We start from the raw sequence: 15153 nt of genomic DNA on the forward strand, positions 1-15153 counted from the left end.
TTATAATGCCACTGACTTCTATGAGCAGTGTGCCCTTGCTGAGCTCAGCTGTTTGCTATTTGTTGAGCTGCTTACTGTTTAGTTTGTGGTTTGGCATCTCCTTTTATTGTTCCCTGATTCTCCTCTCCTCTCTTATCTAGTCCTTCACTCTGTGACATCATTACAGGATTCCCTACAGCAGGGATGTGCAAGCTCAGGTAATCAGCTGGTTTCAATGATTTGCTCTGAAATAATTCTCTGTGCTTTTGTTACATTTCTTTTGCTTTGATGCTGAGAGGTTTCTCTTGTTTTGTTGTATCATACAGGAGACCCTTCAATTTTTTTTATTAACCCAGTTAATTCCTCCTTCCCTCCTTGTTGCTATGGCAGATATAGGGAATACACATATTTGCTGCATATATTAGATGAAGAGACTCCGTCTGATCTTAGAGATCCTCAGCTCTGTAGGATTTTTTTACCGTAGTTCAGCTTATCAGGCTGACATGTGACAATGGCTGTAAAACAAGCCTTTCGTTTGTAATGAGATCTGCATACCCCAGCTGGCATATTTTTCCACTTTCATTTGCACAAAATCTGCTTTGTTAATTTGAAGGTGGAAAAGCCCACGTTACGTGTTTCTGCTCCGAGCTTCGTTTTGTGTTCTGAGCCAGCCTTGTTTCACCCTCCCCTTTCCGTTTGCAAAAAAGCAGATGTAACAAAGATGAGTGTCAAAGAGAATTGAATTGCTAAAGGTTTTACAGCGATGGCCGCAGCATAGGAAGGAGCAGAACAGCTGTGTTCCTGCTGTTAGATACCAAACTCTACCCACACAGACTTCTTAGCAGTGATCTGCTTCGCTCATGGAAACCACTCGGGCTGTTTTGTGCTCCAAAAAAATACCTGTGCCATGCTCCATGCCCTGTATGTGAGAGCTGCAGTGTTTCAGGGCACACAGCAGTGTGGGTTGTGTTGTTTTTCCACCTTCCTACCATTCTGAAGCACTCCTTTTCTGGAGCTTGTTGGGTTTATTCTGAATATCCCAACTGAACTGTTTTTCCTCGCTACTGGGAAAATATTTTGCATTCTAAAAGGTTTTACTAAAAGAAAATCTATGATGATATTCAGTCCGTGTTCTTTCTTAAAAAGAACGGTTGAAAAACAAATAGATAAAAGCAAAAATATGCCCCTGGAAAAAAACAAGGCATGAAAACAAAACCAAAATGGGAAAAATTATTTGCAGTCATGGAGCTATTGTTACTTACAGGCAAGCATTTAGCAAACGTGAAAATTTACTATGACATTTTATATGCTGCTGTTCATTAAGAGTGTGCCATTGACTTCTTTCTGTAGCATCAGTACTGCGCAAGAGTAACCGTTATAAATGCCTAAGACAGCATGGAAAATATGAGTAATTAATTATAGCCATTTTAAGAGGAATTTGAAATCAGAGGAGCTGGGAAAAGGCTGCATTGTTATTGCTAATCATCATATTTATGACTAACTGTAATTATAAAAGATTGAAAGACAAGCCCAGAGCATTAAAATCCGACCACCTTGGGGATCCCCAGGAGGATCACTGGTAGCTGGAAGTGATTTCCTTCAGGAAGTTCAGTTTTGCTGCCGTGATATTTTGCTCCACTCCCACACTCCCAATCTCGTTTGTCAGCTCCTGCCCTTGAGCTCATATTTTGTGACGCGGCGTGTTCTTATCAGCTAATAAAATCATATTATTGATGAGCGCTGTCCTTCTTTCCTTAAAGCAAACTTACAAATGAGAAAATGGGTTCGTGCCCTTTTCTTTCTCCTTCCCGATGATTAAAAACAAAATTGTTTTACAAGACCTTCTTTTCTCAGCACCTCTCTGTGTATGGAGGAATGAGGAGGTTGTGACACTGTGCAGAACAAAAGAGCAAAACCAAGATATCTGAATGAGTAATTGGTAATTTTCTTTTATTAGCAGCTCTTCTGTAATTAAACGCACAGCAAATAGTTTGGAAAAGGTAAAAATAATTATGCATTTGTGAAAGATCCTCCACTCCAGGGCAGAAGGGAGGAAAAAAAAAGAAAAAAAAGCCAGCTACAATTTTCAGGTCTTCTGAGACATTTCCCAGGAAAATCAAGACAGAAAGGGTTGCATACTTGTAATTTTAAAATAGAAATTAATCAGAACAATTTTAAAATGAGAAAAGGTCTGGAGCCTTTTCCGTGTGTTATAATTGGCTCAGAACTTGTTGAATGCATGAAGGGAAAGAAGTGAAATTAAACTAATACATTCAGTGGCTCCTGAGTGCTTTGCCAAGAAGGTCTTCAGTGTGCGGAGTGTCAACACGCATAGTAACGTCTCCAACTTTTATTAGCTGTGAGTATTTTCATTACTGTTTGGCACTATTCTATCAAACCAGCAGGATTTTCTGGATTTCTGACCCAGTTAGTTACGCTTCCAGATCATAAGGTTTTGATTAACACCTCATTCATGAAAATCTGTTCTTCTGTCCGGTACTTTTCCATTGTTACACGTGGACAGATGGACCCATCAGCCTTTTGTGTGTAAGGATGAGTGGAGAAGCATTATATAGATATAATTGGAGATAAAGCAGGCTCATTTTTCTTTCCTGCAAGCTGTATCGATGAATTTCTGAAATCATTCTGTACCAAAATTCCAACCAGATACATCCATCTGCGTTCAGAGCCCGTGAGCTCAGTGAAGGCTTCGGCAATGAGAGGAGCTCTGTGCAAGTTTTAGTGCACGTGTGGTACCAAAAAGTGGTGTCCGTACCCCAGGTGGCCAAAAATAGTATCACTGTGCCTTTTCTAACATTTCTTCTGTGTATTTCTTTCCACCTAGATGCTCTAATGCCCTTGGGTAAATCTGCCTTTTTAATGATTTATGTGTCAAAAGCATGGACCAAATCACACGGAAAAAAAAAAAAAAAGTTGAATTAGTGTCACCCAAGTGCATCAGCATTTTTTCAGGATGAATTTGGCCCTTATTTAGTTGCATTACTGATGATGGGGCTGGGTTGGGTTTGGAAGGTAGCCATGTGTCAGAAAAAGGTTTATGTGCTTGGATGTTTTTCTAAATACTTGCACTGTATATAGCCCGTATTGGTTCGTTTTATTTCGGGATCTTATATCTTTAGTGAGCATCTATAAGACATTAAGAAAATGTTTCTGTTGCTGTTCATCTCAGAACTACTCCCAGGCAGGCTGAATTCCCACTCTCTTTAGTGCATATCCTCTGTGAAGGACATACACTCTCTGTATACTACATTAAAGACTAGCAGATACTCAGCGGGATAAAGACGTGCCTTTTTGGTATGTGTTTCTGTAAGGGTCGTCTTATGACCTAATGTGGAAATCTTCATTTGCCGATACAGCTGCGGGTGATCTCAGGGGATTTTGAATTTCCCTTTTGTTTGTCTTCCTTTCTGGGTATCATCCATCATTCCTAACCTCATGCTGCTTAGCAATGGTAATGCTCATGGGAGTTGAAGAAAGGATTATAGCAGCATAAAATGGGGAGCTAATTAGAGCTCGTTTCAAAATCAGAATCTAGCTTGAGATAATTGTGTATTATCTGGTGATTTTAAAACCCGAGATCTACTGTATTTAGATCAACTAAAATACGCATAAAAGCTTTATTTTCAACATAAAACATTTGTAACAACAGGAAGATTACTTCTTATCATCTCTTGGGAAAGAAATCTGAAAAAAAGTCAGAGTGCAATCTTCTGTTTTCCTGTAGTTATGATGCTAACAGACGCATTGGGAAATGACGATGGACCCAGGCGTGCCTTACGTTTTTATTTATATACCACTCATTCCTGTAGCATCTCTCAGCTCAGATGCTGCCAGGTGGGCAGGAAGTTGCTGTGCACCAGGTAGGTCTTCCTGTTTGTCTGCTGGCAGCAGGATGCTGTGACATCTACTGCTCTGAGAGAAATAAAGTGCAGAGGGAGCATCTCAGACTTGCAGCCCCCATAGGGGACGATTCTGAGATTACCATCCCGACACATACCGGGCTCTGTAGCACATGGAGGCAGTGGAGCATGGGCGGTGGTTTCCTTCTTTGTACTGGTTTTACTGGTTTGTTTTGTTGATGCTTTGGGCTGTGATGGGGGGTCAGGTTTTGGAGCTGGGCACTCAGCACCTGGAGGTGCCACCAGCAGCTGAGCTGGTGGTGCTGCTGGATTTTCCCCAGTGTGAGTTGTGCTTTGCTGGTGAATCGGAAGGAAGAGGGGAAGACTGTTTTGCAGTCATTTTGAGGGCATCCTGAGTGAACAAAATTGTGCGTGGCATGAAATGGTTCTGGTTAATGGGAGAGAAGAGGGATCACGTGGCTCTCTAATAGCTGGGAATCCCTAGGCTGGATAGGTTTTGTCTGATGACCGATTTTGAGTCTGCGTTTGGTTGAGAAGTTACCTCCTTTTGTGCTGGATGCAGAAGTTAGGAGCTGAACCACAAAGCTGGCTGAGCATTGTCTCCATAAGCCCCAAAACATACTGGTGTGCACTGGGGAGCTTTCTGCATTCTTTTTGTGGGGCTGGAGATTGTGGTGCTGCAGCAGTTGGCCCTGGCTGTCTTGATTTCAAACCAAGGGATATCAGTTGGCTCCTCGTACGGGCAGCTGTTGCAGTCTGTCTGTAGTGCATATGATCATATTCTGTGCCATTTCTCTGACATTTGGACCATGAAAACCTTCCTGGCAACCTTTCTGGTATCAGTAAAGCTGGGAGAATTGCTATCAGGGCACCTCACTGGGACCTGGGAACGCAGCATGAAGTCAGAGCATCAAGTTAGTTCTTAACATAACATTGGATGCCATTACTGGGCATCACCTGCTCACTCCTGCCTGTCGCCTGGGTCTGTCCTGCACACTCTGCCTTGCAGCCCTTTGTCCATTAGGAATGCTTGGTGAATAGCTGGGATGTGGGGAGGAATTCCTGTCCTGGTTGCGTTCCTTTCTGCACGCTGAGCCACCCAGTGATTAAACTTGCAGAAGATGACTCCATCCTCATTGTGGTCATAGCTGTACTATTATAAAAGTGCTAACAGAAAATACATAATCATGGAGCGAACGCTATTTTCTAGGCAGATATTCCTTGCGGCTGAATTACAATGACAAAGCACCAACACACTTTTCACATTAATATGGCAAGAGGAGACTCCTGCTGTATTCTGAAGACAAATTTAACTCACTCTGAAGCATGGCTGTGAGTTGGTGGTGTCTGCTTTCGAGAAGTTTCCCAGTCTGGTTGTAAATACGTATTTCCACTTCCCTTTGGTATCAGTCCAAGCATCTTTGCTCTCTGCCTAGGCATTTTTTAAGGAAACCGTGAGTGCTGAATATTAGAGCTCTGTAAGTTCTACTTTCCATTATTTCATTCATCAACAAGAGCAACTTTGTACACAGGAAGATAGTGACAAAACAAGGGGGAATGGCTTTAAACTAAAAGAGAGGAGATTTGGGTTAGATGTCAGGTGGAAATTCTTTGCTACGAAGATGGCCCTGGCACTGCTGCCACAATCTGTGGGTGCCCCATCCCTGGAGGTGCCCAAGGCTAAGTTGGATGGGATCTTGGGCAACCTGAGCTGGTGGGGGGCAACCAGCCCATGGCAGGGGGTTGGGGTTGGGTGGGCTGTGAGGTCCCTTCCTTTCTGTGAGTCTGTTGTCATTACTTACCACCTCATTTCATTAATTATTGGTGCTTACTGTTCCCCCCATTGCTCATTCAGAGGGAAGCAGCCTCTCTGGAAGGGGTCCGTGCCTGCTCTCCTCTTCCTGGGTACATTGGGATCCTCCTGCCAGCTGCCAACCTGAGTGGAGCCGGGTGGAAGGCACAGAGCTGCTGCGTTACAAAGCCAAATACAAAAATAACTGGAGCAGCACTGAAAGGCGAGCAGAGCTGTCACAGCCGTGCCACAGCTCCGGGGGGGTCAGGAGCTGGGGCAGTGGCTGGGCTCCGTCCCCGTGGGCTGGCAGCTGCAGGAGAGGTCGGGAGGGCTCTGAAGAGACGGGGCTTTTTGCTGTTGGGAGGCTCTGGCAGCTGGCAGGAGCTCGCTGGTTGTTTATGGGAAGAGGAAATACAGGAGCTGCTGCCAGCAGGATGGAGCTGCTGGGATGGAGCTGCCCTCCCAGGTACCAGCCCCAGCTGCTGCCCGCTGAGTCACACCGTGCTCCTCTGGGGATGAAAATTGCCTTGCTTTCAATTCAAAGAACAGATAATGGGCTATTTTCCTCCCAAAATACTGAAAAAGAGGTGTGCTGGCAATGAATGTGCAGGTTGTTATTTCCATTTTATAATGGGGATGGAGCTACGAGGCAGCTGTCTTCTGCACAAAGTGGCTCTGGAACAGGGAAATAAGCAGCCTGTTAGATTCGAACAACAAAATCCTCTTATGATTATAGAGAGTTATGCATTACTTATATCAAATTGTTCCTAAGAAGAAAAAAAAAAAAATTACCAGAAAATTAATATCTTTTAAGCTACTTTCTAGCCTGTCTTCTGCGTTGAAGGGTGCAGCAGGAAGGGAGAAAAACTGACAACTTTGTCTCACGAAATTTGATAGGCATTGCAGGTCTTAAAATCTGCCGACAGCCATCCAAAGGAACAGCACAGGAAAGAATCCTGTGGTTATTTAAAATCTGATAGGAAACAGAGCTTGCATTGAAAACAAATGTATTTGAAATCAAATTTAAACAACAGTGAAGATAGAACAATGTCTAATTAATAAGCCTAACGAAAGGAGAAAGTCCAGTGATGATCAGAAACAAAAAGTAAGCTTGATCTTTAAATATTCCACTTCTGCACTTCTTGAAGTTACTGCTAATCACAACTTAAAACATTTTTTTTCTCGACTCTGACTCATGCCCTGTAGTGTGCTTGAAAAGAGTGACTGTTCCCTAGAATAATCTTTTTGATTCCACTCGCTGGCACAGCCTGAGCTTGACAGAACATCCCCGTTTGGTGTCAGCACTCCAGATCCCTCCGACGGGGCTGTCCAAAGGCAGGGAGCTGCTGTGCACCATCATTCTGTCCTCGTGAGTTCCTCTCTCCAGCCTTCCCAGTAGGTCATCTGGCCTCGCTGCAGAGCCCAGGCACACTTAGTTCTGTCCCACGTGCTCCCTACAGCTTCTCCTGTGGCATCCACCTGCGCGTGTTTGCTTGCCAAAGGGAGGTTGGGATGGGAGCCTTCCCCACCTACCTCTCCCCATCTGGTTCTGCACAAATGAATGAGGTATGGCATTAACTGCCCTGTAACTACAGTGGTGCTTTGTATTTGTTTCTCTCTTTTTACCCCCTTGGAACTGGGATCCTAAAAATAGTGCAAGTTTGAACTGGCAGATGTTTCATTTGTCCTTTACGAGAGGACCAAAATTAGCCTCTCGTTTGGCACGTAAATAAAGCAGCTTAACTGCCTTTGTACGAACTTTGCAATTACTGTCTATTGAAGTTGCAACATTTTGTTGTGTTTGATGGGGAAAGTCATTATGTAAGCAATACCAGTACCTAAAAAGCCACCAGACCTTGTAAGAGAGGACACACAAGAACAAGCCAACTGTTGTTTAAGGGTGGTTGGTTTTGTTTGTTTTTTTTTCCTTATATTTTCTAATATGAGGCAGATGTGCTTTTTTTCTAATGAAGGTTTCATTTAAAAAAAAAAGGCAAAAGTAACTGGGAAATGCTCAGAGCTGCCTCTTGTAAAGGTAGAAAAAAAATCTAATGAAAGGACAGCAGTGGTTTCTCTAATTTTCAGAGAAAAATCTGCACAGAATGCCTGAAGCTGGGTTAGCAGTGGGACTCCCCAGGGGCAACAGAAAGATGTTATAATCAATTACCACATCATAACACTGATGTATGATAATTACTGAGTGTTCCTCCTGAGATAGTGCAGCATTTGGCTGGGATGCGGCTCTTTCATGGTCCACTGCCTGATTAATATGCAAATAATAGGCTGATTGCATGATGAATGCAGAAAATGAGTTCGCTGATAACGTGAGCACCGAAGCGGGAAGATGATAAATTACTTTTACTGACTGTCCTACATTAAGTACCCTTTCTCAACAATTTTATCACAAATTAAGTAAAGCAGTATGGAGAGATTATGAGGATGTGTAAAATAATGTACCTTAATCGCTTCTATAATATTGTTGCATACAATGTAAATGTCATTTTGTTTCAGTACTTTTGCCAGTACTGCTCCTGAAGAGGAGTGCATTGGGTGCAGCAGTGTTCAGGGTCACTCTTTTAAGGAGTGCTTGCTTTTAGGAGCACTGCTGTGGTTGTTAGCTGGGACTGTTGGGAAGGGAATCCAGATCTTAGCCTCGGTTCCATCCCATAAATGTCTTGCCCGTAGCACACTGCTTAGGGGAGGAGATTCAGATGAAGGCAAAATGGATGCACAGTGCATATAATGCGTTCTGCTTGTCTGGAGCAGACAACAGGTTAAAATCTTAAGGAGGGCATAGAAATACCTCCACGCTCAGGGTTACCATAGAGAAGGACAGCAAACAGTCAAAAAGATGCAAATACCTGAAAGTGAGTCTCTAACCACAAGGTCAGCATCAACAAAGGCACCAGAAGGTGCAGCAGGGCCTCTGCGAGCTCTGCTTTCCAAAAGGTATAGTTGCACATGTTTATTTTGGTTATACTAAAAATGTAACTGTGGCATGTTGATTGATTGCTTTGGTGACATATTTGTTTTAATATTCAGAAAATCCTGACTAAAGCTTGTGCACACAAGCTGTTTTATAATAAGGTTATTGAAGGCGTTTTCCAGCAGTTATTGCTAAATACTGACTTCTTACTAAGTTACAGAAACACGGGAAAATCTGCATGTTAAATACAGATTAGCAGAGCAGAGGAATTTCTTCCGAAGCTGCCACGATTTTGCCATTAGTCATCTAAATTAAAGTCTGATTCCGTTTTAGAAAGGTTGGTTTTAGTTGTTATGGAACATGAAAACTCACCATTCAGCAGTTTTCAGTCCAAAAACTGTACCTCGGAACCTATGCGCAAGCTGGCATTTGGGGAAGTTCTCTCTGCATGCTTGCTGTGCTGTTTACCTCTTCCATAGACTTCCCTTAGACTGGAAAAGGCTTCGGGGCTGCTGGGCTGACCTGAGAGTTGGCCTGATGATGTTTCTGCCCAGAGAGCTGTGGGTGCCCCATCCCAGGTTGGAGGTTAGGTTGGACATGGGTGGGGGGCATGCAGCCCACAGCAGGGGTTGGAACTAGATAATGTCTGAGCTCCCTTCCAACCCAAGCCATCCTGTGATTCTGTGCCGCTTTAATTAAGTTGCATCTTTCTGCACAGGATCCTTGATATCTGCACATCCCAGCTGCCCTTCATTGCGGGCTGGACCTGCACACACACTGTGCAGCCCACACCTTTCAGCTTACCAGGCATCGTGCATCAGCAGGGCACAGCACCTCTCCGATGGGGTTTGGGTGTGAGATGGCACCTCGAGCCTGCCTGGGGGGCAGCTGGGTTGTGCAGTTATTGGGAGGAGAATCCGTCACCTGGCTCCACTGAGAACTTCTGCCTGTCCAGCTGCCAGGCTTTCTTCATGACTCTAATGCCTACCCTGTGCTCTAACTCCTGCTTTCTGAAATGGCTAGCATCTTTTTTTTTAGTATAGGCATAGAGATAACGTAATTATAGAACATGCAACATAGAACTGCTGCAACACCCTGCAATCCTTCAACAATGCAGAATTTTCAGGTACTTTTAACACCTAGCCTTGCTCATCCAACTAGTTCTGTGTGCTTGTCTTTAACATCTGTATGATTCTATTCCTGTGCAGGACAAGGACCTTTGTTGTTCTCATTCCCTCAGTGATCCTGGAGTTACCCATGCTGGTTCCTCTCCTCTTGGTGCAGACATGCAGACCTCTGTGTGCCTCCCTGAAGGGCTTTTCCTTTGATCCCTCCTCCAGCCACATGAAATTTCCTCGAGCCCAAACCCAAAATAACATTGTCCTCAAAGTTTAAGCATTTGTGAAGCAAACAAACAAAGTCCTCAGGGTCGCAGTGGGAATCTATAACCATAGATGGGGGAAGCACTTGCTGCAGTATGGCTGTACATACCTACATGTGTGGTATCTTTCTGTGTGCATGCTGGAGGGAGCTTTCCATGCTCCCTACGTATAGCTGGAGGAATTTATAACTCTGGGGAGGATCATATTTTTGTAAGCCACATTAATTTGCACACTGTAGATAGGCAAGACTGATGCACTTAAAATAAATCCACCAAAAATGCTACCTGTGAGAAAGAGTTCAGCATTCAGGGGTGTTTTAGTTTAATTAGTCAGAAGAGGGGTGTATTGCAGCGTTGCTCCACAAATGCTGATCTGATTCATTAGAGAACAAACCTGCGCTGTGTTAATGGGACGAGCTGTTGGGTGCTTCAGGACATCCCAGGGTTACAGTGAGGTGGGAGATGGGGAGCAAAAGCTCTGCCTGGGATTTCCAGATAATGGCAGACACAATAATGAGTTTTTGGTCTGCAGACTGGGCAGCTCAGTAGGTGGAAATAGGGGAAACAGAACCTAACCCCGTCCCAGCATGAGATACTGGGATCTCAGACGACCTGCCAGGGCTGCTGTTGTCCATTAACTCGTCTGCGCGAGTAGGTGAAGGCGGGCCCTGAAGTATCGAATGCTCTTTCAAGAGTTTGCCAAGAAATCTCCTATCTGTATCTGTCTGCTTTCATCTTCGGTACGAGTTCGCCATAGAGAAGGGAGCAGAGCACGGGCCGCTCGCTGCCCTGCCTGGCACATCACCACTGCTGCCGTTCCTGGGGAACAAGTTGGGGTTGCAGGGCACAGACCCGGAGCCTGGGCTGCGGACACCGGGAGAAGCGGTGCATCAAAGCGAGTGCTGGATAAATCATGTTTGGGTTCCTGTCGGAATGTCACGGAGAACCCTGTCATTTTGTTTTAGCAACTTGTCCTTCCAAATGCGCAGTTCGCCTTATGGCATGCCAGCAGTAAAAATGTCACTTACAATAATTACTTTTTGGTGAAAATGCTTGCTGACTTCCTACCTTCAAGCTGTTTTTTACACAGTGGGGAGATAATAAGAAATGACTTTATCCTGACTGCTCAAATGAACACTAAATGGAATTTAGGTTATTATTACTGCAGATAGAGGACTCTGTATTGAAATTTAAATAGTGGATCAGATAAACTACAGAGATTTGTCTCTGAAAATTACAGTGGATCTGCTTTTCCAATCCACTTCTCCCCAAAACTTAAGGCAGCTGTTGTCTGCCTGCTGTCTTTAGATACAGTATTTTTCATAATCCTTTTAGGGGTCCCTAAATACCTTCTGCGTTTCGCATGATCTTCCCCAACGTCTCTGTGCTCCATACCTTGTTTCCCCTGAGTCACTTTGAAGCCTATTAGCTAGGCTCACGTTAGCAGTGCAGCAATTCTGGGCAGACAAAGGACGGGATCCTGTGTATGGATGTGTGTGCTGTGGGTGCAGGCTGTCCTGCTGCTTCTGTGCAGAGGCTGTGGCGGAGGACTTGCGTTCTGCAGGTGGAGGAGTTGCTGTGCATCACCAGAATGGGCCTTGGTGGGATAATCATAGTCCAGAGTGTTTGCAGACAGTGTTCAGGCAATTCAGGAGCTGGTACTGGAGATCTGAACCCAGCATGAGAATGGTAAATCTTGCCATCGGAGAAGAACAGGAGAATCTAATGTTAAAGTTTGAATAAACACCATAAGTGATGAGCTGAGACTGTCTCAGGCTGTCTCACTTTTCCAAACACCATCATGATAGAAACCGATTAAGGTACAGAGAGGACGGATGGAACCAAGGCTATTGCTGTGAGCAATGCAAGACCATACCAGATTTTTCTGTATTGATATCATTAAGACAAAGCCAGTTTGTTACAGTTCTCAGCCAATTCTGCATGGAGCTCTGAAGACCCTGCTCATACACACTAAGTTGTGTGCAGTTTCCTGATAGGGATGAAGCAGATGGGCAAGCTGTAATATGGTGCTGGGTTTTGTTGCAGTGGGATGATTATTCAAGAAGCAATTTTATATTTGGAAAGTAGTGTTTAGAAAGAAAACAAAATTGGGAGATGTTTATATCATGCTGACCTTGTTTCTAGTCATTCATTCACCTTTATTTTAGATTTCTATGTCCTTCTCTAGGGCTATAGTAGGAAAAAACAAAAGTGAAGAATTTCCTGACATGAGAATAAGGATTGTATGTTTTACCAGCAGTGCTGCCTGCCCAACTAATGCACTTTGGTTCCCCCAAACTAAATCAGATGTGTTTCTCTTCATGAAGACATACTTGCCTTTAGAGTCTTGAAGGCTCCCATCAGCACCCCATCCTTGGTGTCGGTGTCCAGTAGTTGTTCTGTTCTCACCATGGATGGAGGCCAGTCACTCTTGTCAAGTGTTTCTGGTGTTGGATGTCAGCCCCCAGTACTTTATCTGCATCTGATTATTGTTTATTTGCACACACAAATGTGCTTTTAAGAACAGCTTGGTAATGCCTAACTTCCCTATACCCAAAAGTGAATTCTGAATGAGTAACGTAAGAAGGACATGGCTGTGGCCTTCCATGACTGGGCTGCATTTGCAGCTTTAGAAGATTTGTGTCACCTAAATGCCTCTATGGGGCATTTGAATCTTTAATGGCGCTTGTCAGTATCAACCTGAAGATATGCAAAAGTTACAACAAGCTCTTAATTGTTTTAACTGTCCTTGTTGAACTGTGTCTCATTGCCATCCTTGTGCCCTGACAGACGCCGTTGTTCCTCCAAGGTAGCGTGGGGAGAGCTGTACAAAAGCAGGGAATGGCTCGCATATGAACTGGGTCATCCTTAAATTAGGGCTGGTTTTTGGTGAAGTGTGGGGTTAGGGAAACAGAACAGCATTTAAAGAAATGCACTCTCTTATTTTGATCAGAAATGTTTGATTTTGAGATCTCGGTGTGTATTTTTCACATGTCCCGAATTTGTTTCGTTGTCCTGTGAGGAACTTGGGAGAAATGAATACAGACAAATTATTTCATAAAACATCTGAAATGACTGTAGATTGACAGTTTAATTTGTAATAGTGAACACATCCAATTTTCCCTTTGTTCTGTCGGCAATCACTCGTACTCTAAATGTCTACTTAATTTTTTAATAGGTTAAGGGGAAATGTTTGCATTATTTGAGTATCGAATTGACTTTTCCAAATAATGGACCTTTTCCTCCAATATTTGTATCACATTTAAAATGTTTTTTCTGTAATGGAAAAGCTCCAGAAGTGAACGGAGAACATATTTGGAGTTATTTGTGGTTTATGCACATAATGTCTCATTGGAACCATTCTGCACTTGCCTTTCGTTGGGAGGAAAAAAACAGTTTGTCATCTGTACTGCCTTCCAAAATTAGATCCACATAATCCTACCTTTTTGAGTAAATAAGCAGCAGATTGGTCTTAAAAATGAAATTCAAGCAAGCTCTTGATATGTGATATAAAAAATAAATAAGCTAATATGTGAGCAACATCGAGCATCGCAGTGATAGATGATGGCAGAGATTACCTCTGTTGTTTACATAATTAGGCTGGGCAGCGAAGGAGAGGGAGGAGGAGGCATTAAGGAACGCTTTGTTGACTCCTGCATGGGTGTTGGGTGGTTTTTTATTTGGGATTTTTCTGCACTCCATGTGCTTTGCAGTGCACGGATGAGGAATTGTATAGGAAATTTGCAGCTGCTCTAGTTATTCAGTAAGATTTGTGTAAGCTGGCACAAGGGACAAAATTAGAGGGAAGTTGAGCGAGTGGCGCGCTGTTTATTAGCCAGGCAGCCATAATTTTGACCTTGCTGTGGGTTAAAGGACGCAGACCTGAGAAGAAATCTGTTTATCATGTAGGGAATTCATGCCATCCCTGACAGTGTACAGTGAACAAGATGGATGATCTGCCAAATTGGTCCCTCGCATGGGTGAATCAGGGCAAATTTACAGTACAATTCCTTTGCTGCTCTCGATACAAAAATAACATTTGCTGGGTTTTATATTCAGTTGTATGATGACCCGGGGTGAACAGAGAGAAGAAATAAGATTTGCAAGATCCCTCTTGCCTTAAAGATTTATATGCACCTTGCTTTCCCTTTATGCCTGCCTGTTTTGCATCTCTCACAAAGCGCTAAGTAAAAGCTCTGTGTTTGAGGGACAACTTTCTGTAAGTGTGTCGGGGAACCTCTCTTAAATTGCAGAGCCTGGAAGCTTCTGTTGCCTTGAACAGCACGACTGTGCTGTGAACCCTGCGCCGAGTGAACCCTACTTGAACTTACCCAGCATTTCCTGTAGTGCTGAGGATGTGCTTCCCATACTGCCTGGGCTCCGTGTCCGTGGAGCCCAGATAGACTGTGAGGATTTGGTGGTGTTGTGGACAGTGAGAAATGGTGAAATCTGGTGTTAACCATCAGCTCGTAGCAGTGGCTGCCATTGTAGTGGTGCAGTTCTCAGAAAACACAGTCCTGTTGTAAAGAATAGGATTTGGGGTGTGCTTGGCCACGTCTCTGCATGATGGAGAGCGTTGTATTAGAAATAATTGTGAGCTTACATAGGGAAAACAGCATTTTGCACAGAAACTATTGTTGTTGGCAAATTAACAGTTCTTTCAAAGTGTCAAAATAACAGATTTGGTTGTCTCCTGATCCACTCGCCATCTTTATGTTGGATTCTCAAACACATTAATTAATACGACATAATTACAAACCGTATTTTAATTGTGTTAAGTTATTCCTGGGCAAAGAGTGGTGCAAAAATGTGATGTGAGTGATAAGAAACAATATGAAATCTATAACACTCTCAACATACAAAGCTGTGTCAGTTGTAGAAAATCCCCCGGGAACACGACCACATAGTGGTGATTTTCTGATAGTCATAGAAAGAGGCTAAACCTCTGTAATTGTGTATTAAAGAGTGTTGTTAGACAGCAGTGTTGTGAAAGCAAAGCTAGAAAATTTCCTGACCAAGGGAATTCCTTGCAACCATGCAAGCTATTGCACTTCATTTATTCCTGATTTTTATTTGTATGTTCTTGTTTTTTGTATGAAAGAAAAGATTACTGAAGATAAACTAAGAAAATAATTCTGTTTTGAAAAAAAAAGGCTTTTCAGCAACCAAGTTGTAAGGAAAAGTGTTTTGCGTA

At 43.4% G+C, this 15153-nt stretch overlaps 1 protein-coding gene across 1 annotated transcript in view; it reads left to right on the forward strand.

Annotated features, from left to right (window-relative positions):
- The window catches only part of CUX1 (cut like homeobox 1), a 101040-nt gene that overhangs the window by 67470 nt on the left and 18417 nt on the right, over positions 1-15153 (forward strand). Inside the window, 1 exon segment of the mRNA XM_031556484.1 lies at positions 141-197. Coding sequence (XP_031412344.1) covers positions 141-197 — 57 coding nt within the window.

The sequence above is a fragment of the Meleagris gallopavo genome, chromosome 21 (assembly GCF_000146605.3).
Source record: "Meleagris gallopavo isolate NT-WF06-2002-E0010 breed Aviagen turkey brand Nicholas breeding stock chromosome 21, Turkey_5.1, whole genome shotgun sequence".
Taxonomy (NCBI): Eukaryota; Metazoa; Chordata; class Aves; order Galliformes; family Phasianidae; genus Meleagris; species Meleagris gallopavo.